Raw genomic sequence first — 23,420 nt, forward strand, 5'->3', positions numbered from 1 at the left:
CATAGAAGAGGAAGCATAGAGAGAATGTAATTGATTTGAGGGGCCAAAGTCATTTTGATGGCTGTTATTCTACCCCACCAGGATAGAAAAAGTAGAGACCATCGAGATGTAGTATTTAGAACTATATTTTTGACTTTGGATATATTAAGATCTTGAGCATATATCAGATCTTTATGTATTAAGATCCCCAAGTATTTCACAGCTTCATGCGACCATGAGAAGGAAAAGTGAGCTAGATCTGAGGGAAGAATATTATCGTTCAGAGGGAAGATCTCTGATTTCTCCCAATTAACAGAATAACCAGAGAGGAGAGAATATTGAGTGACAATTTGAATAAGGTGAGGAAGAGAGACTAGAGGGTTCCTAAGAAAGAGTAAAACATCATCGGCATAAGCTGCTAATTTGAAGTCTCTATTAGAGGAGGGGATGCCTTTGATTAAGGGGCATTGTCGGATAGCTGACAGGAAGGGCTCCAACACTAAATTAAATAACGATGGTGAGAGAGGGCAGTCTTGTCATGTACCTCTGTGAAGTGAAAATTTATTGGATAGAGAGTTATTAATTAGAATACGAGCTGTGGGTTGGCGATATAGCATTTCTATCCAATCCGTGAAAAATGAGCCAAAGTTATACCACTTCAGGACACGGAAAAGAAAAGACTACTCCACCCGGTCAAATGCTTTTTTGGCATTAATAGCTAGACCAATTACGGGGTCTGACATTGTTTTAGCATAAGCGTTAATATGATGAAAGAGACGCAGGTTATCTCCTATATATCTTTGTTTAATGAACCCTGTTTGATCACACTCCTTATCTAATCTAATCTAATCTAAACCTTAAGTTTATATACCGCATCATCTCCATGAGAATGGAGCTCGACACGGTTTACAAGAACTTAAAATAGTGGGTAGAGAAGAAGAAAAAGGATTACATGAACTTATGTGTAGAAGGGGGGAGAGAAAGGGGGGAAGGATAGAGCTACAATTTGCTGAAAAGCCAGGTTTTCAGTTGTTTGCAGAATAACTGAAGGGAGCTCAGGTTCCACAGCGGGGTGGTGAGGTCGTTCCAAAGGCCTGTGATTTTGAAGAGAAGGGATTTTCCCAGTTTGCCTGAATAGTGGATGCCGCGTGGAGAGGGGAAGGCTAGTTTAAGCCTTTGGGCAATTCTGGAGGAGTCGGGACTGGAGGAGTTGAAAGACAGTGGGATAAGAGGAGGCAGGATTCCGTGAATGATCTTGAAAGCCAGGCAGGAACATTTGAAATGGATTCTGGAGATTATTGGGAGCCAGTGAAGTTTGGCAAGGAGTGGGGAGGCATGGTCAGACTTGCGTTTTGAGAAGATCAGTTTGGCTGCAGTATTCTGGATTAGCTGGAGTCTTAGAATACTTTTTTTTGATAGATTTAAGTAGATGGCGTTGCAGTAATCTAGTTTGGAGAGGATGATGGATTGGACAAGGATGGCAAAGTGTTGTTGGCTGAAGTAGGATCTAGCTTTCCTCAGCATGTGAAGGCTGAAAAAGCATGATTTTGCCAAGGAGTTGAGGTGGTCATTGAGGGAGAGAGAGGAATCGATAGTGATACCAAGGACCTTGCATGAGAACTCGAGCTGTAGTGTATCGCCTGTGGGTAGTGCGAAAAGTGTGGGCAGGTGTTCGAATTTTGGGCCGAGCCAGAGTAGTTTTGTTTTAGATTCGTTTAGTTTCATCTGTACCGAGAGGGACCAGGCACGGAGTCTCATTATGCAAGCTGTAATGTTTTCGTGGAGGTTGGTGAGTTTCTGGTCAGTCTCAAGGAGAACAAGGATGTCATCTGCATAAGTGTAGATTGTTTCCAGGGGGTATAGTTGAAAGAGTTTCAGGGAGGACATGTAGATGTTAAAGAGAATAGGGGAAAGGGGTGATCCTTGAGGGACACCGCAAGATGGAGTCCAAGGAGTGGACATGGTGCCATTTGTGTTGACGGTGTAGGAACGGGAGCGTAAGAAGTTTGAGAACCACATTAGGACGGTGGAGTCGATTCCAATCTCGGAAAGTTGGTAAAGTAGTATGACATGATGGACGACATCAAAAGCAGCGGAAAGATCGAATTGTAGTAGGACAGCGAATTTGTTATGTGAGTGTAGTTGTTGTACCTTTGAAATTAGGGAAACTAGGAGGGATTCAGTGCTAAAGCAGGGTCTGAAGCCATGTTGGTAGGGGTGAAGAATGGAGAATCTCTCGAGATAGGAAGAGAGCTGGGTAGCAACTATGGTTTCTAGAAGTTTGGTAAGTAGAGGGATATTTGCTATGGGACGGTAGTTTGATGGTAGGGAGGGGTTGAGATCGGCTTTTTTCAGAATAGGTGACAAGGCAATGTGGCCCATTTTTGTGGAGAACAAGCCTGATAGTAGAGCAGAGTTAATGAGTCTCGTAAGGGAGGAGATGGCCTGTGCAGGAATGTTTTCATAAAGGTGGGATGGGAAAGGATCTAAAATGCATTTGCAGGATTTCAGTCTGAGGCAGAGTTTAGAGATCTGGGGTTCAGATATGGGTTCAAATGTTGTCCAGGATCTATCCGCTGGGATAGGGTTTGAGTCATTGGGAGGAAGAGAATTGTAAGAGACTGCTGAGGGGAAAGAGCTCCTTATGGTGGAAATCTTTTCATTGAAAAATTTGGCTAAGTCGTTTGCGGAAGGAGGGGAGAGGGGAGAGGTGGAGTCGTTTTTTGAGGTTAAGTTTCGCCAGATGTAGAACAGAGTACTATTTTGATTTTTTTGATCTGGTGATTTTATCTCCATAGAAATTCTTTCTTGCTTTTTTTAGTATTGTGTTATAGCACTTGATGTTGTCTCGCCAGGATTGGTTTGTCTGAGGGGGATTTCGATTTTTTCCATTTCCGTTCCAGGGCTCGACAATTCTGTTTTAGTTCCCTGTGATATGGAAGGTACCAGGGGGCTTTGTGGGAGTGGGAGATAGATTTTGTAGATAAAGGGGCCAGAGCGTGGTAGGTAGTCCCGGAAAGGGTAACCCAATTATGCCAGTTGGACTCTGGGTCTGTGTGTTTAGGAGAAGGGGGAAGTTGGTTAAGAAATTGGGTCCAGAACAATTCGCTCGTGATTTTTTTGCGGTAGGTGATAGATTTTGTGGGCCGGGGTGGAGTACCTAGATGAGACATGAAGATGGGGAGGCAGAAAGAGCCTAGAAGGTGGTCAGACCACGGGACAAGGTCCCAGCGGGCCTCTTCGGCAGAAGTTTTGTGCTCAGTCAGGTCGAGGAAGCTGATGATGTCTAGTGTATGTCCTTTATCATGGGTAGGTGTGGGTGGAGGAGTGGTGAAGCCAAGGGAGGTGAGGAAGTCTTTGAATTCAGTTGAGTCCATGCTGGTGTTATCGTCAAGGTGGAGGTTAATATCTCCTATGATCAGTAGTCTCTGGAATTTTAGGAAGACTCTTGTTATAGTCTCTAGGACAAGTTCAGAGGATTTATTCCAGGGGATAGGAGGGCGGTAGAGAAGCAAGATGCCTAGTGGGTGGGGTTGGAGTTCGTCTTTAACTGAAGCTAGTAAGAATTCTAGAGAGGTATGGCTGCCCTTTTCAAGGAGCTGAACATTGAAGAATGATTTGTAAAGCAGAGCCAGGCCTCCTCCTTTCCGGTTGATTCTGGGTGAGAAGAGGCTGTGGTAGCCAGGGGGGCAGAGTTCGTTTTGTGTGAAAGTATCGTCTTTTCCGATCCATGATTCTGTGATGCACACGAAACCCGGATCGGAATCATCGAGTAGGTCTTTTATTATTTGGGTCTTGTTGCGGACTGATCTGGCGTTACAGTAGAGTGTGGGGACCGGGGTGAGAGAGACAGAGGTGAGGTTGGGTAGGTTGGCTGGAGGGACAGGCTTTAAGGAGGAGTGGTTTCTTCCTCTGTGTTTTTTGTTGTGATGAGTTCTAGTGTGTACTAGTGTGGGGATTCTGAGGCCTGGGCAGGTGTTGTTTGAGACTGTGGAGTCGGGGAGGTTGGGGGGGAGAGATATTTGGCAGTGGGAAGTATTGGTGAAAGAGCAGAGAAGTAGAAGGAGGAGCCAGGAGGGTGGCTTCATGGTGGGAGCGAGGAGAGATAGTGAGAGAGGGTTTGGGCAGAGCTTGTCAGGCAGGAGGTGGGAGAGATTAATGATGCTAGTAAGATGCAGGCTGAGGAGGGGCTAGGCTGTATAAGAGGTAGTAGTGATGGGCAGAGCAGGCTACGTAAGTGGTGGTAGAGCTAGACATGCGATGAACATGCGATAACAGTAGAGGAGTAGTGCAGGCTATATATGCAGTGTCAGGCTAAGATATGCAGTAGATGGTTTTACATGCGGTTATACTTATAACAAGTGGTGACAGGTTGTGGTAACAAGTAACATGCGGTGGTAGGTTAAAAATAAGTAGTAGCAGGTTGTAAATGCAGCTATACAGGTTGTAGCAGGTTGTACATGAAGTAATCAGTGATTGTTTTAGCAGGCAATAGGTGCAGAAATATATGAGATGCAGATTGTAACAGAAAAAAAAGGTCTGTGCAGGGAAACTCAATTCCCTCAGAGCCTGGTGTGCTCCTTCTCAAGTGACTTGGCACTAGAGGACAGCGTTAGAGTGGCCCCTCTTTCCTGCTGTGTTGAAATCAGCTGATAGAATCCTCAGGAAGAGCAGCAGTTAGGAGAGATGAAAGAAAATAGGTCTGTGCAGGAATTTTGGGGGAAAAAAAAAAGCTCTGTGGGAGAGCTGGATGTCAGGACTCTGAGCACTGCCGAACTGCAGTCTCACCCGGAGGAAAGAAAACACAGTTCCCTCAGAGCCTAGCGTGCTCCTTCTCAAGTGTCTTGGCACTAGAGGACAGCGTTAGAGTGGCCCCTCTTTCCTGCTGTGTTGAAACCAGCTGATCTTATCTCAAGAAAGATATAGTGGCACTACAAAAGGTTCAAAGAGCAACTAAGATGATAAAGGGGATGGAACTCCTATCGTATGAGGAAAGACTAAAAAAGTTAGGGCTCTTCAGCTTGGAAAAGAGAAGACTGAGGGGAGAAATGATTTAAGTCTACAAAATCCTGAGTGGAGTAGAACGGGTACAAGTGGATCGATTTTTCAGTCCGTCAAAAATTACAAAGACTAGGGGACACTAGATGAAACTGCAGGGACATACTTTTAAAACCAATAAGAGGAAATATTTTTTCACTCAGAGAATAGTTAAGCTTTGGAATGCATTGCCAGAGGTTGTGGTAAGAGCGAATAGCGTAGCTGGTTTTAAGAAAGATCTGGACAATTTCCTGGAGAAAAGTCCATAGTCTGTTATTGAGAAAGACATTGGGGAAGCCACTGCTTGCCCTGGATCAGTAGCATGGAATGTTGCTACTGTTTGGGTTTTGGCCAGGTACTAGTGACCTGGATTGGCCACTGTAAGAACAGGCTACTGGGTTTGATGGACCAATGGTCTTAGCCAGTAAGGCTATTCTTAAGTTCTTATGACAAATTGTAGCCTGTTAATTGTATATTATGTATGTTAACCTGTAATCTGTTCTGAGCTGTTTGGGGAAAACAGGATAGAAAATGAATTGAATAAATAAATAAAATTCAACTCTGTACAGTGTCCAGAAGGCTCTGGGATTTGAGAAGCAGCAGCTTCCTCATTATTCCATAGTAATCAGATCCTCTTTGTAAAGCCTTTAGTTGATTTTTGCTAATTTGAAACCTCCCATAAGGCGTCCCACTGTAGCATGAGACCTTATACCCAGCTGATGAAAGCTCCTTTTGAACCAAAAGATAACCTGCCACTTTGAATTACCTGATCTGGAAGGTCTTATTTTTGGCAGCAGTCTCTGCTTGAATGAACTTACAATCTAAACAAGACAGACAAACAGGATGCTTGGGTAAGGGTTACAGTTAGAGGGGATAGTTAAACTGCTGGCTAGAGTGGTGAACAGAGGGGAGTAGGGTTGAAAGCAGTCTTAAAAAGGTGGGTTTTCAGCCTGCTTTTGAACAAGGGAAAGGGCGTGGCAGATGGAATCGGGTAGTTTATTCCAGGCATAGGGGACAATGAGCTGAAAGGATTGAAGTCTGGAATTGGAAGTGAAGGAGAAGTGTACAAATAAAAGCAATTTGTCTGAGGAACAGAGTTCTCAGGGAGTTGTATAAGGAGAGTCAGGAGAGGAGAGATATTGAGGGGCTGCAAAATGAACACACTTGTAGGTTAGTAATAGGAATTTGAACTGTATGTGAAGGCGGATAGGGAACCAGTGAAATGATTTGAGGAGAGTAGTGAGATCTAAGTGTGAGTTTACAAGAGTGTGGACAAGGGTCCAGGTAGTGTACTCAGAGAGGAAGGGGCGAATTTTGATGATGTTGTAAAGATAGAAGCGACAGGCTTTAGAAGTCTGTTGGATGTACATTGCATTACATTATAGATTTCTATTCCACCATTACCTTGCAGTTCAAGGCGGATTACAAAAGAGTTATAAACGGTAGGTTACAATGGAAGATCATTGGTGATTTCTAGAGGAGGTAAGGAGTAGAACAAGTAGTATCTGTGAGGCAGGAAGAAGGTGGGAAGAAGGGAGGTAATTGTGATGTTCAGGGATTTCTTGAAGAGTATAGTTTATATTTCTTTTCTGAACATTTTGTAGTCTGGGGTGGTTATCAGTAGCTTGGAGATTTGGTTATCTAATTTTGCTGCTTGAGTGGCTAGGAGGCCACCGTATAGTTTTCCCGTTTAATTTCTTTGATTGAAGGGTGTGTGAATGGGGGAGGTGTTTTTCTGTCTGGTTGAGGTGGTTTGGATAAGGCGGTTGTTCAGGTAGGTTGGGCCATCTCCATTTAAAGATTTAAATAGCATTCAGTAGAATTTAAATAGTATTCTTTCTTGAATTGGTAGTCAGTGTGAGTTGATGTATGCTTCTGTAATATGGTCATTTTCCTCAATGAGTAGATGAGTCTCAGAGCTGTATTTTGGATTGTCTTTAGTTGTTTAGTCATTGTTGCAGGGCAGGGGAGGTAGAGGATGTTGCAGTAATCCAGTAGACCTAGGATTAGGGATTGAACTATGAGCTGGAATTGTGTTCTTTCGAAGAATTTTTGGACTTGTCTTAGGTTTCTCATAACTGCAAAAGATTTCTGTATTGTTTTGTTTATTTGTGGTTGCATGGAGCAGCATCTGTCTGTAGTCATTCTCAGTAGTTTTAGGGTGGTTTGAATGGGGTAATTGATTGAGTTGATTTCTATATTGGTTTTGTTTGGGACTTTTATTTTCGAGGAGGATGAATTTAGTTTTGTCTGGGTTGAGTTTCAGTTTGTGAACTTTCATCCAGGTCACTACTGCTTCCAGTGTTCAGTGTAGTGTATCTTTCATGGCGTTCTTTGGATGATCAAAAGGTATGAGAATGGTAATGTCGTCTGTGTAACTATAGGAGGTTATGCCTAGATTGTCCAGGTATGTCTCAAGAGAGGCAGTGCATAGGTTGAAGAGGGTAGGGGATAGTGTGGATCCTTGTGGTACTCCGCTGGGGTTGGACCAAAGTTAAGATTTTACTTTATCCGATTTTACTCTGTATGTTCTGGATTTTAGGAAGCCTTCAAACCAGGAGTATACTTTGTCTAAGATACCTGTTGTGTTCAGAATTTGCAGTAGGATGTTATGGTGTACCAGGTCAAATGCTGCGGTCAGGTCCAGTTGTATGAGCAGCATTTTTTTTCCTGTGCTGAGATGTTGTCTGGCTGTGTCCATAAGGGAGCCTAGTAATGTCTCTGTGCTGAAGTTGGTTCTGAAGCCAGATTGCGTGGGGTGAAATATGTTATGGTCTTCTAGATAGTTGATGAGGAGTTTGGCGACTAGTCCTTCTGTTAGTTTGACATATAGGGGTATTGAAGCAATGGGTCTGTAGTTAGATGGTTGGTCTGTTGGTCCTTTTGGGTCTTTATGGATCGGGGCAATGATGATTTTGCTGAGGTCAGTTGGGAAAAGGCCTTCTGTGAGCATGGTTTGTAACCATTGTAGAAGTAGAGTATGGAATTTTGTACTGGAGGTTGTTAGGAGATTTGATGGGCAGTGGTTGAGGTCACAATATGCGTGGCTGTACTTTTTGTATAGTTTGAGTTCTGACCATTGTTTGTTGGGGAATTGGGACCATGTTCTGTCTGCTGCAGTTGATTCTTTTTCTGTGGGATGAATAGTGAATTCAATTATGTGGGATGGGGTACAATTGAGGGTAGCTCTGGCATTTATTATTTGTTCTTGAAATGTTCTGCTAAGAGGGTGGTTGAAGGGGGGTATTGTTTGTGGTCATGTAGGGTTTGGTGTCTGTTAGGTCTTTTAATATTTGGAATAAATTTTTGGTATCTTGGGTTTCTGTGCCTATTAGGTTGGTGTAGTGTATTTTTCTCTTGTTCTTTAGTTGTAATTTGTATTGTTTGTTAATTTTTTTCCAGGCGGTTTTCATGTGATCTAGGTTAGTTTTTCTCCATTTTCTTTCTAGGTAGGTAAAAAATGTTGAAGATGACTCCAAGGTTACAAGCAGAGGAGACAGGAATGATGGTAGTATTATTTACAGAGATAGAGAATGGAGGGAGACGAGCAGATGGTTTAGGAGGAAAGAGAAGCAGTTCAGTCTTGGACATGTTTAGTTTCAGGTGGCGTCGCAACATCCAGGCAGCAATATCAGCCAGACAAGTTGAGACTTTTTCTTGGGTTTTAGATGAAATCTCAGGTGTAGAGAGATCTGGGAATCATCAGCATATAGGCAATGATGGAAACCATGAGAGGAGATCAGGGCACCAAGGGAAAAGATGTAGAGAGAAGAGGTCTAAGACAGAGCCCTGGGGTACACCAACTGCTAGCACAGTGGTCTCAAATTCAAACCCTTGGCAGGGCCACATTTTGGATTTGTAGGTACTTGGGCCTCAGAAAAAATAGTTAATGTCTTATTAAAGAAATGACAATTTTGCATGAGGTAAAACTCTTTATAGTTTATAAATCTTTCCTTTTGGCTAAGTCTTAATAATAATATTGCCATTTATAGCTAAAGAGACATATGATCAAGAAACTGTTTTAGTTTACTTTTGTGATTATGATAATCATACTGAGGGCCTCAAAATAGTACCTGGCGGGCTGCATGTGGCCCCCGAGCCACGAGTTTGAGACCACTGTGCTAGTGGGATAGCAGCAGAGGAGGACCTACTATCACATACACTAAAGGTGCGATGAGAAAGATGGGAGGCAAACCAGGAGAGAACAGATTTATAGAATCCAAGTGAGGACAGTGTATCAAGGAGTAAGCAGTGATTAACAGTATGAAAATCAGCAGACCCAAACCCTACAGACTGATCCACCTTACTCTAAGTTTTATTTACTATCAGAAGAGTTCTACACAGCCATCTGAAGTTCCTTTCTAAAGATCTATTAAAGTTCTACCTTAACCAGTCATTAGTCATTCCCAACCTTTTTTCCTACACTGCTTGCCCACAAAAATAAAAGCACATTGTCCTCTTTATATTGCATTATATTACATTGATGTCTTCTATCCCGCCAATACCATTCAATACTAGGTGGTTTACAAGAAATTAGCCTGGACATTCCCAGGGAGATTACAAGGTTGATAGCTATGTTATCCCAGGACAAGCAGACAGCATGTAGGTGACGTCATCCATGGAGCCCCGATGCAGACAGTCTCGCAAGCAGACTTGCTTGAAGAACTTTAGAAAGTTTGTGACTGCCGAACTGAACATGCGCGAGTACTTTCCCGCTCGACGTAGGGTGCACTTCTCCTCAGCGTCTCCTCAGTTCTAAGTTTTCTGCGGAGCTGAGAAGCCCTTGTTTCAAGGCTCTGCGCAAGAGTTAGTTCTACTCGTGCCTTCTCTCACTGTGTCTCATGTTTCTTTCTTACAGGGTCGCTGTGTTTATTTGCGCGTTTCATTTTAATTTTTTTTAAAAAAAGAAGTTTTGTTTGTTCTTTTCTTCGTGTCACGGCAGAGCCTACTTCGCGGCTTCGGCCTGCAGGCTTCAATTTCGCAGCAGCTGTGTTCCATTCCATGTACCAGCTGGTGACAAGGTTCAAGAAGTGTAGCCAGTGTCAGCGTGCGATCTCCATCACTGACCCAAACAAGTGGTATGTACAATGTTTAGGACCTGACCATCATCTGGAGTCGTGCACCCGCTGTGCTACACTTCAAAATCGAGCCCTTAAACGTTGTCGATTTCAAATTGAAAAAATATTTGGGGCAATGGATCGGCCTTTACCTAAGGCCTTAGCCCTAATTCCGACCTCAACTCCCGCAAAGTCGTCTACGGGTTCAAAACCTTCGACCTCAACCTTGATCAAACCTTCCTCGATGGGGAAGTCTTCGTCTTCGGGGAAATCAGCTAAATCTTCCCCTGAGGCGCCGTTTTCCTCGGTGTCTCCCTCAGGTAAGATAGCTAAGCCAACCCCTAAGGAAATGCAACCTTTAGAACAGGTGAGTCCGAGGTTATCCAGAAAACTTGTCTCAAAATCGAGGCACCACTCTTCCTCGGGGTCATCTTCCTCAGAGTCCATAGCCGCACCAAAAGTACCAGATCCAGTGGTCTTGGTGCCAGCTTTGCAGAGTATGTTGGAAGTTATTCTACACCAGGAGTTTGGTAACATGCTTGCCAAATTAACTCCTGCCTTGACCCTGCTGCCTGCAGGCCAGCCTGAGCACTCGGCAGTAATACAAGGAGTTGATTCCTTGAGAGTGCCTCCAGCAAAAATAATACACTCTATACAAGGAGTCGAGTCCTTAAGAGTGCCTCGAGATCAATCTACACCAGGGATCTCAAAGTCCCTCCTTGAGGGCTGCAATCCAGTCGGGATTTCAGGATTTCCCCAATGAATATGCATTGAAAGCAGTGCATGCACATATATATCATGCATATTCATTGAGGAAATCCTGAAAACCTGACTGGATTGCGGCCCTCAAGGAGGGACTTTGAGACCCGTGATCTACACACTCTATGCAAGGAGTTGAGTCTTTGAAAGTGCCTCAAGATACATCTGCACAGGAAGCTGAATCCTTATCAGTGTCTCGACTTCGATCTCCAACTTCCATCCCTACCTCTAAGCATAAGGCATTGCCTTCTTTGAGGCACAGGGCGAGGACTCCTCGACATTCTTCATCGAGGCTGGATTCCAGTTCACCACCTCGTTCTCAGAGGCACAGCTCATCTCCATACCATCTCTCGAGACATTCATCGAGGCACAGGTCTTCTTCTCAAGACAGACCTTGTTTCTCGAGGCATCGAGACTTCTCGAGACAACCAACTTCTTTCTCGAGGAAATCTACTGCAGAACCACAGCATTCTCGTCAGTCAAGTTATTTCCTATAAGGGTTTCTTCGCCAGCTGGTTCTTCCAAATGGAAACATTCTGCTTCTCCGGCTCACTCCAGAAGTGGTCTTTCCTGTGCTTCTTTGCCTATGGATTTAGTCCGCAGGTATCAATACTCCAGAGAAGCTTCACCTTCTTTCTCGGCTATGCGAGGTACTTTGAGGGGCTCTCTTTCACCTTTGCTTCAACAGGACCATCCCTCTTCTTCTTCGGTGTCCTTTACCAAATTTCTAGGCCAAATGAGTAAAGACTTTAACATCACTTTGGAGTCTGATTCAAAATACTCTAAAGAGTATTTGAAAGAACTGGGTATACCTAATCCTCCTAAGGATTCATTAAAATTACCCATGAATGGCATTTTCACTCAAACTTTCAAAAGAAATCTTGATCCACCATATTCCGTTCCTGCTGTGCAAAACTGGAATCTCTATATAAAATGATCCACTGTAAGGGATTCGAAAAGTCTCGACTATCCCATCAATCCCTTCTCATCGAGTCTTCGTTGAAAAGAACCAATCTGGCCAAGGTCTATGCCACAGTCCCACCTGGCCGAGAGGGAAGGATCATGGACAATTTTGGTAGTCGGCTGTATCAAAATTCTATGATGACAAATAGAATTTTAAACTACAACTTTGTCTTTACATCATATCTCAAATATTGGGTCAGTGCTATGCCCAATTTCTTCAAATACATTCCAGAACATCACCTGCCAGAGTTCCAGCATATTCATTCCACTCTAGGTCAACTTCGTATGCATATGGTCCAGGCTGCATATGACGCTTTAGAGAAGTCCTCCAGGGTCACTGCTTTCTTGGTTGCGATGCGCATCTAGCCTGGCTCCGCACTGTGGATATGGACCCAAATCTATAAGATCGCCTGGCCAACAACCCATGCCACGGCAATGAGTTATTTGATGACTCTATTGAAGCAGCTACAAAGCGCTTATCAGAGGATGAGAAATCATTTGCATCTATCATCAGACCAAAACCGAAGCCTTCCACCTTTAAGGGTTATAGGCCTTTTCCATCATACCAGAGGCATTATCCTCAGAAAGCAGCACCTTATTCAAGGCCACCTCCTAAGAAACCACAGCAATGGCAGCATAAAGCTCAGACTCCTGCTGCACCTAAGGCCTCTCAGTCTTTTTGAACATCTAACATAGAGCATAACATCAATTGTTCTGCCTCTGTCCTCTCTTTTTCCCATAGGGGGTTGTCTCCATCATTTCTATCAAAGATGGGAACTCATTACATCCGACCTCTGGGTCCTCACAATCATCAGGGAAGGTTACTCTCTTCACTTTCTTCAGATTCCACTAGATCTTACAATCTGTCCCAGACCGCCCTTCTAATCTGTCCCAGACCGCCCTTCTTCTTCAGGAAGCCCATGCTCTGCTTCATCTCTGTGCCATCGAGGAGGTTCCCTTAGAACAGCAGAGCACGGGGTTTTACTCCCATTACTTACTTGTCCTGAAGAAGATAGAGGATCTGCGACTGATCCTGGATCTCAGAGCTCTCAACAAATTTCTTGTTGGAGAAAAATTTTGGATGCTCTCCCTAGCATCCTTGTATCCCCTTATGGTACACAACGATTGGTTATGCTCTTTGAATCTCAAAGAGGCTTACACTCACATTCCCATTCATCCAGCTTCTCGCAAGTTCCTCAGATTTTGGGTGGGAAATCATCATTTTCAGTACAGAGTTCTGCCTTTTGGCCTGGCATCATCTCCCAGAGTTTTCACCAAGTGCCTAGTTGTGGTGGCAGCAGTTCTGCACAACCATGGTCTCCAGGTTTTTCCCTACTTGGATGACTGGCTCATCAAAGATGCAACATCTCAGTGGGTTATTGTAGCGACCCAACGGACTATTTGGTTCCTCCAACACTTGGGGTTCGAAGTTAACTTTCCAAAATCCCAGCTATAGCCCTCTCAAAACCTACAATTCATCAGAGCTGTACTGGACACTGTGCAACTCAGAGCATTCCTTTCGCAACAACGTCAGCATGCTATTATTCACCTTTGCCTCAGTGTCATCCCTCACTTCACTCTCAGCGAGACACATGATGATTCTACTAGGTCAAATGGCCTCTATGGTTCACGTGACTCCTTTTTGATCAGTTTGATAAATTTATTACTTAGTGAGTTTTATTATTGAAATTCTATTTTATAAATATTTGTATTTTTTACTGTATTATTGTATTTTGTTGATTGTCCAGCTCTTTTTAGTTTAAACCGCCTAGAACCTTTGGTTATGGTAAGCAGGAGAGAGCAGTAGAAGAGGAAGCAAAGACAGAGAAGGCAGAAAAGCACATGGTAGAGGCAGGAGTCTAGGGGAATCGGTGAGAGTTAGCTCCGCCCACACCCGACATCGACCACCAAAGCTCCCCCTTAAAAGGGGAGTGGCCAATGAGCGGAGCAATCGAGGCTTGGAGACAAGCAGGAGAGAGCAGTAGAAGAGGAAGCGAAAGCAGAAAAGCACACAAGGATTCCATCGGGGCTTGGTAAGGGGAAGTAGAGGCAGGAGACTAAGGGAATAGGCGAGAGTTAGCTCCGTCCATTCCCGATGTCGACCACCGAAGCTCCCCCTTATTTTGCCAGACTTCACCTCAGAGTTCTTCAGTGGACCCTGGCATCTCAGTGGGCACAGGCTTCTGATTCACTGTCTCAGCACATTACTGTGACTCCTTCGTTGAGATAGTCTCTCCACTGGTGGATGCTCTCTTTCAATCTTTCCAGAGGTTTACTGTTTCAAACGCCCCCTCATCAGAAGGTCATCATGACAAATTCTTCAACCTATGCTTGGGGGGCTCGATGGTCTCCGTACTCAAGGGCATTGGTCCAGCACAGATCGTCAGAGCCACATAAATGTGTTGGAACTCGGAGCAATTTTCACTGCTCTCAAAGCTTTTCAACATCTTCTTCATGATCAAGTAGTCCTCATTCATACAGACAATCAAATCGCCATGTACTGTGTCAACAAGCAGGGAGGAACAGGATCTCTTCCCCTGTGCGAAGAAGCGAAGAAGGTTTGGAATTGGGCAATTCTTCACAATGTTTACATTCAAGGGGAGAAAAATTATCTGGCAGACAAATTGAGTCGTCTTCTACAACTTCACGAATGGGCACTCAATTCCTCGCCTCTCCACCACATTTTTTCTCAGTGGGGAACTCCTCAAATAGATCTCTTTGCGTCTCCTCACAACAACAAGCTGCCTCAGTTTTGCTTCAGGATCTATTCTCCTCAACGCCTATAGGCAGATGCCTTTCTTCTGGAATGGACAAGCAAATTCCTGTATGCGTTTTCTCCATTCTCTCTCATTCTCAAGATACTTGTCAAACTCAAACACAAACATGCCACCATGATTCTCATAGCTCCTCGGTGGCCCACACTACCTTGGTTCTCCCTTCTAGTTCAATTCAGCAGCAGGGAGCACTGCGTCCATCAGTTTTTCCGACTCTGTTTACACAGAGTCGGGTTTCTCTACTTCATCCCAACCTGCAATCCCTGCACCTGGCAGCTTGGTACCTTTCAACATAACTGCCAATCTACAGTTCTCTCAATCTGTCAAAGACATTTTAGAGTCTCCCAGGAAGCCTACCACTATACAGTGTTACAATCAGAAATGGACTAGGTTTTCTGCTTGGTGCGCTCTTCATCACAAAGAGCCTCAATCTACCTCCTTGTCTTAAGTTCTGGATTACCTGTAGCATTTATCTCAATCAGGCCTCAAATCAACATCCATTAGAGTCCATCTCAGTGCAATTGTGGCTTTTCATCAGCCACTAGAAGGGAAATCACTATCTGCTCATCCTGTGGTTTCCAGATTTATGAAAGGACTTTTCAATGTCAAACCTCCTCTCAAACCGCTTCCAGTGGTTTGGGATCTCAATGTAGTTCTTGCTCAATTGATGAAGCCTCCATTTGAACCAATGTTTTCGGCTCATCTCAAATATCTCACTTGGAAAGTGGTTTTTCTCATTGCTCTCACGTCTGCTCGCAGAATCAGTGAGCTACAAGCTTTAGTAGTAGACCCACCTTTCACAGTATTCCATCACGACAAGGTGAACCTGCGTACTCATCCTAAATTCTTACCTAAAGTGGTTTCACAATTTTCATCTCAATCAATCTATTGTACTTCCAGTGTTCTTTCCAAAGCCTCATTCTCACCCTGGAGAAACAGCTCTTCATACTCTGGACTGTAAGCGTGCTTTGGCTTTCTACATGCAAAGGACTAAGCCACAGAGATCTTCTCCTCAACATTTTGTCTTCTTTGATCCAAACAAGTTGGGACATCCAGTTTCTAAGCGAACCATCTCCAACTGGTTTGCTGCTTGCATCTCTTTCTGCTTTGCTCAGTCTGGACTGCATCTACAGGGTCGAGTCACAGCCCATAAAGTTAGAGCCATGGCGGCATCTATAGCTTTTCTTAGATCTACTCCTATTGAGGAAATCTGCAAAGATGCCACTTGGTCCTCGGTTCATATATTCACCTCTCATTATTGTCTGGATTCTTTTTCCAGATGGGATGGCCACTTTGGCCAGGCAGTTTTACAAAATTTATTCTCCTAAATTGCCAACACTCCCACCATCCCATTCTGGTTAGCTTGGAGGTCACCACATGTGAGAATATGCTGCCTGCTTGTCCTGGGATAAAGCACAGTTACTTACCATAACAGGTGTTATCCAGGAATAGCAGGCAGATATTCTCACAACCTGGTTGGCTTCTTAGCTTGGTGTGGTATACAGACCTCCGAGATAATCGGAGGAAAAGGACGCAGAATTAATTGAAGACATTGAGAATATCACCTTACGGGGGGAGGCTGTTCTATTAGGAGACTTCAACATGCCTGATGTAGACTGGAACACACTATCAGCGACAACTTGTGATAGCAGGAGGATATTAACGTCCATGAAGGGGGTACGGCTCAAACAAATGGTACTAGAGCCCACTAGGGCCCAGGCCATCCTGGACCTGGTACTTACGAATGGGGAAAGCGTCTCGGACGTCTCGGTGGGAGAGACGCTAGCCACCAGTGACCATAACATGGTATGGCTTAACCTTAAGAAAGGCTTCCTTAGATCACAAACAAAAACAAGGGTACTCAATTTCAGGGGCACTGACTTCGCACGCATGGGAGATTTCGTCTACCAGACGCTGCAGGTTCAAAAGTAACTGATAATGTGGAAGATATGTGGACAACCTTGAAATCGATCCTTCATGAGGCAACTATCCACTACATAAAATCGGTAACCAAACAACAAAGAAAAAGGAAACCCTAATGGTTCACAGATAAGGTATCATACCTCGTCAAGGAGAAGAAAAGAGCATTTCTATCATACAAACGCATGGGAGAAAAAGAAGCAAACGTTGAATACAAGACAAAGTCTGCAGCGGTCAAAACGGCAGTCAGGGAGGCCAAACTTCGTATGGAAGAAACTCTAGCGAAGAACATCAAGAAAGGGGACAAATCCTTCTTCAGATACATTAGCGACAGGAAAAAGAACACAAACGGGATAGTGCGCCTTAGAACGCCAGACGGGAATTATGTGGAAACTGACTCCAATAAAGCCAAACTACTGAATGATTACTTCTGTTCAGTCTTTACCTGCGAGGCACCAGGGCACGGGCCTCGGCTGGATGCAAAGCAAAGCATGGATGACCCATTTCAGAAGTTTGAGTTCACACCAGCTGATGTTTACAAAGAACTGTCAAGACTCAAGGTGAACAAAGCCATGGGACCGGACAATCTGCACCCAAGAGTGCTCAGAGAGCTATGCGATGTTTTGGCGGAACCGTTAGCCATGCTCTCCAATCTCTCCCTAAGTACGGGGAGAGTCCCCCTGGACTGGAAAACTGCCAATGTTGTTCCTCTGCACAAAAAGGGTTGCAGAGCGGAGGCTGCGAATTACAGACCAGTAAGTCTCACATCAATAGTGTGTAAACTCATGGAAACTCTACTTAAAGGGAAATTAGACACGATATTGGATGAGGAGAATCTGAGGGATCCCTGTCAACATGGATTCACTAGGGGCAGGTCATGCCAATCCAATCTTATCAGCTTCTTTGACTGGGTGACAGGAAAGCTAGACTCGGGAGAGTCTCTGGACATAGTATACTTGGATTTCAGTAAAGCGTTTGACAGTGTCCCACACCGTAGACTATTAAACAAGATGAAATCGATGGGGTTAGGTGAGAAACTAACGGCATGGGTCAATAATTGGCTGAGTGGAAGACTTCAGAGGGTGATGGTCAATGGCACCCTCTCTAAGACATCGGAGGTGACTAGCGGAGTGCCGCAGGGCTCAGTCCTGGGACCATCCCTTTTTAACATATTCATAAGGGACTTGACCCGAGGGCTTCAGGGAAAAGTAGCGCTGTTTGCCGACGACGCCAAACTGTGTAATATAGTAGGTGAAAGCGATCTCACGGATGATATGGCGCAGGATCTGATCAAGTTGGAAAACTGGTCCTCAACATGGCAGCTGGGCTTCAACGCAAAGAAGTGTAAGGTGATGCATCTCGGCAGCAGAAATCCATGCAGAACATACACCTTGAATGGAGAAACACTAGCTACGACCTCAGAAGAACGGGACTTGGGAGTAATCATCAGTGCAGACATGAAGGCTGCCAAACAAGTAGAGAAGGCCTCATCCAAGGCAAGGCGGATGATGGGATGTATCAATAGAAGCTTCGTCAGCCGTAAACCTGAAGTCATAATGCCACTGTACAGAACCATGGTGAGACCTCATCTGGAATACTGTGTGCAGTTCTGGAGGTCACATTACCGTAAAGATGTACTTCGAGCTGAGTCAGTCCAGCGAAAGGCTGGTCTCCGGACTCAAAGGTCTCTCTTACGAGGAAAGACTGGGCAAGTTGCAGCTCTACTCTCTAGAAGAGCGCAGGGAGAGGGGTGACATGATTGAGACATTTAAGTACGTCACAGGTCGTGTCGAGGTGGAAAACGACATATTCTTTCCTAAGGGACCTTCAGTCACAAGGGGGCACCCGCTCAAACTCAGAGGAGGGAGATTTGGTGGTGACACCAGGAAGTATTTCTTTACAGAAAGGGTGGTGGATCACTGGAACAAACCACCGGTGTAGGTGATCAAGGCCACTAGCGTGCTTGACTTTAAGAATAAATGGGACATCCACGTGGGATCTGTACGTGGGTCGAGCAGCACTCTGACTTAATGGGGTGGGACAGTAGAGTGGGCAGACTTGATGGGCTATAGCCCTTTTCTGCCGTCATCTTTCTATATTTCTATGAGGAGACGCACGCCTTACGTCTGGCGGGAAGACACTCATGCATGCGCGGTGCGGCAGTCACGAACTTTCTAAAGTTCTTCAAGTAAGTCTGCATGCGAGACTGTCCGCATCAGGGCTCCGTGGATAACGCCACCCACATGTGAGAATATCTACCTGATGTCCCTGGATAACACCTGTTATGGTAAATAATTCTGCTGTATGCGTCGGGATCTGGGAATGGTCGATATGGTTTGGTAGATTCAATCTACTCTAATCTTAGATTTATTGTCAAATAATTTTTATTGAGCTGAACACCAAAGAAATACAGAAATCACAACCTGATACAGTGAAACTCAAGTTTCAACAAACACAAGATAACCCCACCAAATCCAACTTCCCACCCACACCCCTTCCCCAGTCCTCCTTCAAGCCAATAACAGTAATTGAAAAAATTAAGTTAAATTATACACAAGAACTCAAGGAAACCAAGGAAATGTAGGTCATTTCAAAATGCAACTCCGAGCCATGGGAGTCATGGTATTCCAGAAGGGCTCCCATATTCCCTGAAAAGAGCGCCCAGGTAAGGAAGAAAAATCAGAAGTGTAATCAGGCGGCACCTCCAAAGGGAAAAATCACCTCCAACCATTTGAGCAGAATGCATTTCAGAGCAACCAAGACTGTCCACCTGAGAAAAGTAGCTGCTCCCCTTTACGAGGATAATAATGAGGAGAAACTCCAAAGAGAAACAAAGGGGAATGTTGTATAGTAATATTCCAAATGCGCTCCACAAAAATAAATATTATGTCCCAAAAGGCTCTGATAATGGCACATGTCCAAACCATATGACCCAAACCGACCTCTGGATCAATACAGCGAAAACACTCAGCAGAGGTTCGAAACCAAGTGAGATGAGCCCTCATAGGAGTGATATACAATCTTAACAACAATTTCTATTGTTGTTCCCAGAAAGAGGTGTATTTGTGTAAGGTAGGCAAGTTTTTAACAGCTTGCAAGATCACATCATCAGGCAATACTAGGTTTAAGTCACGAGACCAGGCGTTTTGCAATCTAGAATGGTCAAGCATGGGGGACTCGTCCTTCAGATGTCTATGATGAAATTTAAGAGGAACTGGGAGCTGAGAACCAATGGTGTAAGCAGTGGACAACAACTCTTGACAAGAGGCTGTTAAGTGGAGAGGTAAAGAAGTAAGATATTGATAAATCTGCATATAAGCAAAACCATCAATATGGGGAAGATCATAGTCCTATTGCAGCTGAGCAAAGGATTTAATTCTCCCGTCGTCCTCCACTAATTGAAACAAATAGCGAATCCCTCGTGCTTCCCATCTGACAAAACTAGCCCAATCCACACCAGGAGGAAAGTTACCATTGAAACGTATAGGCAAGAAAGGAGACATAGTAGGACTAACAGAATGAAACTGGGAGACCCATTGCCAGACTCACTGCAGAGGACGGTAAAGTACCTTGTGAAGGAGGAGTCCAGGCAGAGGAGAGGGGGCAGAATGGAGATAAGTGAGTAGTGCTAAAACAGGAAAGCTCCAAGAAAGTGTTAGTAAAGGTAGAGGTACCCCGAAAAAGGTCATTAATGTGGCGCATTCCACAACCAACAGTTAAAAAGCGAAGGTTCAACAAACCCAGTCCATAATCTTAGATTTATATACCGAGTCATCCCTAAAAAAATAGGGCTCGACTTGGTTTACAGCAATTTATCTAAAAGGGATAACATTCAGTCCTTATATTACAAGAGAGCTTTGGCTTTCTATCTGGAGTGGACTGAAGTCCTTAGAAAAGCCTCCCAACTTTTTGTTTCCTTGATCCAAACAGAATAGTGGCTGCCATCAACAAATACGCCCAACTCCTGACATGATGGTAAGTTTGGCAGGATGGTCCTCCAGAATATATTGGAGGTTTAGAATCCAACTCTTATCACTCCAGGCCCTTCTTTTTCAGATCTAGGCTGCCTCCAAAACTAACATAATTGCAAGGGCCTGTTGCCCCCAAAACCAGCCCAACTTATTTCCCTTTATTCTGTTAAGGCAGCCTGTACCTAGGGAATCCTGTGTCTGAGGATTCATTGTCTTGCTTGTCCTTGAAGAAAATAGTCAAATTTTCTGTAATAGATGTTCTCAGAGGACAGCAGGACTTGAATCCTGATAGCCCTCGCAAGTCAGAAAAAGTTGCTGGAGTACTGTTCCCTGTGCCAGGCTCCATAATTGAGGATTCAAGTTCTGCTGTCCAAATGTCTTGCTACAAGTAACTTACTTCATTTTCAATGTTCTTGCAGGTATCTCAGACAAACTGGATTTTCTTGAAGAAGATAATTCCACCCCCCATGGAAAGAAGCAAGGTGCAACAGGTCCACGTGTAAAGAAAGGGTATGATAAATTTTATCTCTGATATTCTGCTTGGGGAAAATGGAGTCAAAAGGAGTTAGTCTTATGAAGAGAGAAACCGAGAAAATGGTAAGAGTCTGCCCATCCATGCTAACTACTAATCTCTCCTTTCCCTTCGAGATCCTCCGTGCATTTTTTAATTCAGTTACAGTCCTCGTTTCCACCATATTCACCCACCACCCTTTTCCATAGATTACTCCTGAATGTATCTCCTTTTACCTTCATTTTATAGCCTCTCCTTCTAGAGCTTCCTTTCAATAGAAAAAGACATGCTTCCTGTGCATTTATGCCATGGTAGTATTGAAATGTCTGTCACATTTCTCCTATAACACTTTTCTTCCAAAGTAACATAATAGCCATACTGGGTCAAATCAATGGCCCAGTATCCTGTTTCCAACAGTGGCCTATCCAGGTCACAAGTACCAGGCAGAAACCTAAATAGTAGCCCTGATGCTGAGGAGGTTGTGCAGCCCATCTGCATATTCCTCCCCCCCATTCTCCAGAGTAACTCACACTCAGGGCCTCCACTGGCCACTTTTCAGCCGCGAAGAAGGCAAACAGAATGTTGGGTATTATTAAGAAGGGTATTACGACCAGAACGAGAGAAGTCATACTGCCGTTGTATCGGGCAATGGTGCGCCCGCACCTGGAGTACTGTGTTCAGTATTGGTCACCGTACCTTAAGAAGGATATGGCAATACTTGAGAGGGTCCAGAGGAGAGCGACACGAATGATTAAGGGCATGGAAAACCTTTCATACACTGAAAGATTGGAGAGACTGTGGCTCTTCTCCCTGGAAAAGCGGAGACTCAGAGGAGACATGATAGAGACCTACAAGATCATGAAGGGCATAGAGAGAGTAAAGAGGGACAGATTCTTCAAACTTTCAAAACATAAAAGAACAAGAGGGCATTCGGAAAAGTTGGAAGGAGACAGATTCAGAACGAATGCTAGGAAGTTTTTCTTTACCCAGCATGTGATGGACACCTGGAATGCGCTTCCAGAGGACGTAATAGGACAGAGTACGGTACTGGAGTTCAAGAAAGGATTGGACAATTTCCTGCTGCAAAAAGGGATAGAGGGGTATAGATAGAGTGCTACTGCACAGGTCCTGGACCTGTTGGGCCGCCGCGTGAGCAGACTGCTGGGCACGATGGACCTCGGGTCTGACCCAGTGGAGGCATTGCTTATAATAATAATAATAATAATATTTTATTTTGTATACCGCCATACCCAGGGAGTTCAAGGCGGTTCACAACAGATAGATGAATTACATACAGTGCGATTAGAAAAAGAGGAAACATAACAAAGCAATCGTAGGGTCAGACTTGTTTACAATAACAATTTAGGTGAGGGAAGGGCCAAATACGGGTACATACAGAGTGTGCTGTAGTAGGATACAATTAAGTTTAAGAGAGGGGGGGAACCCAGCATATTAGCTGGGAAAAAAAGGGGGGGGGGGGAAAAGAGGAAGAGGAGAGGGGGGTGAGATGGGGGAAGGGGGCGTTAAGGGATAGGTCTGTTGCAAAGAAGGGTTTGATCTGTTTTCTAAGGTGGAGAAGGGGAAACGTTATGGCGGAAGAGGGGAGCGTAAGGGATTTGGTCCGTTAAAAAGTAGAGTTTTGAGCTTTTTTCTGAAGGGGGGGTATGAAGAGCAGTCAAGTATGATTTGGGCGAGCCATGAATTTAGTTTGGCCGCTTGAAAAGAGAAGGTTCGTTCGAAGAATCTTTTAAGATGGCACGATTTCAGTGAGGGAAAAGCGAACAAAGTTGATCTGCGGGAGCTCTTCTTATTATAGTTCAGGTTGAAGTGGGGGTAAAGATAGGCTGGTGACATACCAGATACGGTTTTGTAGCAGATGCAAGAAAACTTAAATAGAACTCTGGATTCGAATGGCAGCCAGTGCAACTTGTTGTAGAAAGGGGATATGTGTTCCCATTTCTTCAGGCCAAAGATAAGGCGGATGGCAGTATTTTGGACCAGTCTCAGTTTCCTGGTGATTTTCTTGAAGGCGCCTAGATAAATGATGTTACAGTAGTCTAGGACACCAAGAATGGAAGATTGGACCAGCAGACGAAAGGAGGTGTCATCAAAGTATTTTTTAATGGTGCGGAGTTTCCAGAGTACCGAGATGCTTTTTTTAAATACTAGGTCAGTGTGTTTCTCCAGAGTGAGATGCTTGTCTAAAGTGACTCCTAATATTTTTAATGATCGTTCAATACAGTAGTCAAGTCCATTGATGGTTATCGTGGTTTCCTTAATTTTGTCGTTTGGGGATACTAAGAGGAGTTTAGTTTTTTCTGGGTTTAGCTTTAGTCTAAATGCTGACATCCAAAGTTCGATCTGATTTAGGGTGAAGGATAGCGAGTTTAGAAACTCTGAGGTAAAGTAAGAGAGCGGAATGATTATTGTGATGTCGTCAGCGTAGATG

General features: G+C 44.2%; 1 protein-coding gene across 2 annotated transcripts in view; it reads left to right on the forward strand.

Annotated features, from left to right (window-relative positions):
- EBNA1BP2 (EBNA1 binding protein 2) overlaps nt 1-23,420 on the forward strand; it is a 201,046-nt gene that overhangs the window by 126,439 nt on the left and 51,187 nt on the right. For both annotated transcript variants that reach the window (XM_033916176.1, XM_033916177.1), the window contains exon 8: nt 20,880-20,970. In XM_033916176.1, coding sequence (XP_033772067.1) covers nt 20,880-20,970 — 91 coding nt within the window. The remainder of the gene's footprint in view (nt 1-20,879; nt 20,971-23,420) is intronic.

The sequence above is a fragment of the Geotrypetes seraphini genome, chromosome 12, assembly GCF_902459505.1.
Source record: "Geotrypetes seraphini chromosome 12, aGeoSer1.1, whole genome shotgun sequence".
NCBI lineage: Eukaryota > Metazoa > Chordata > Amphibia > Gymnophiona > Dermophiidae > Geotrypetes > Geotrypetes seraphini.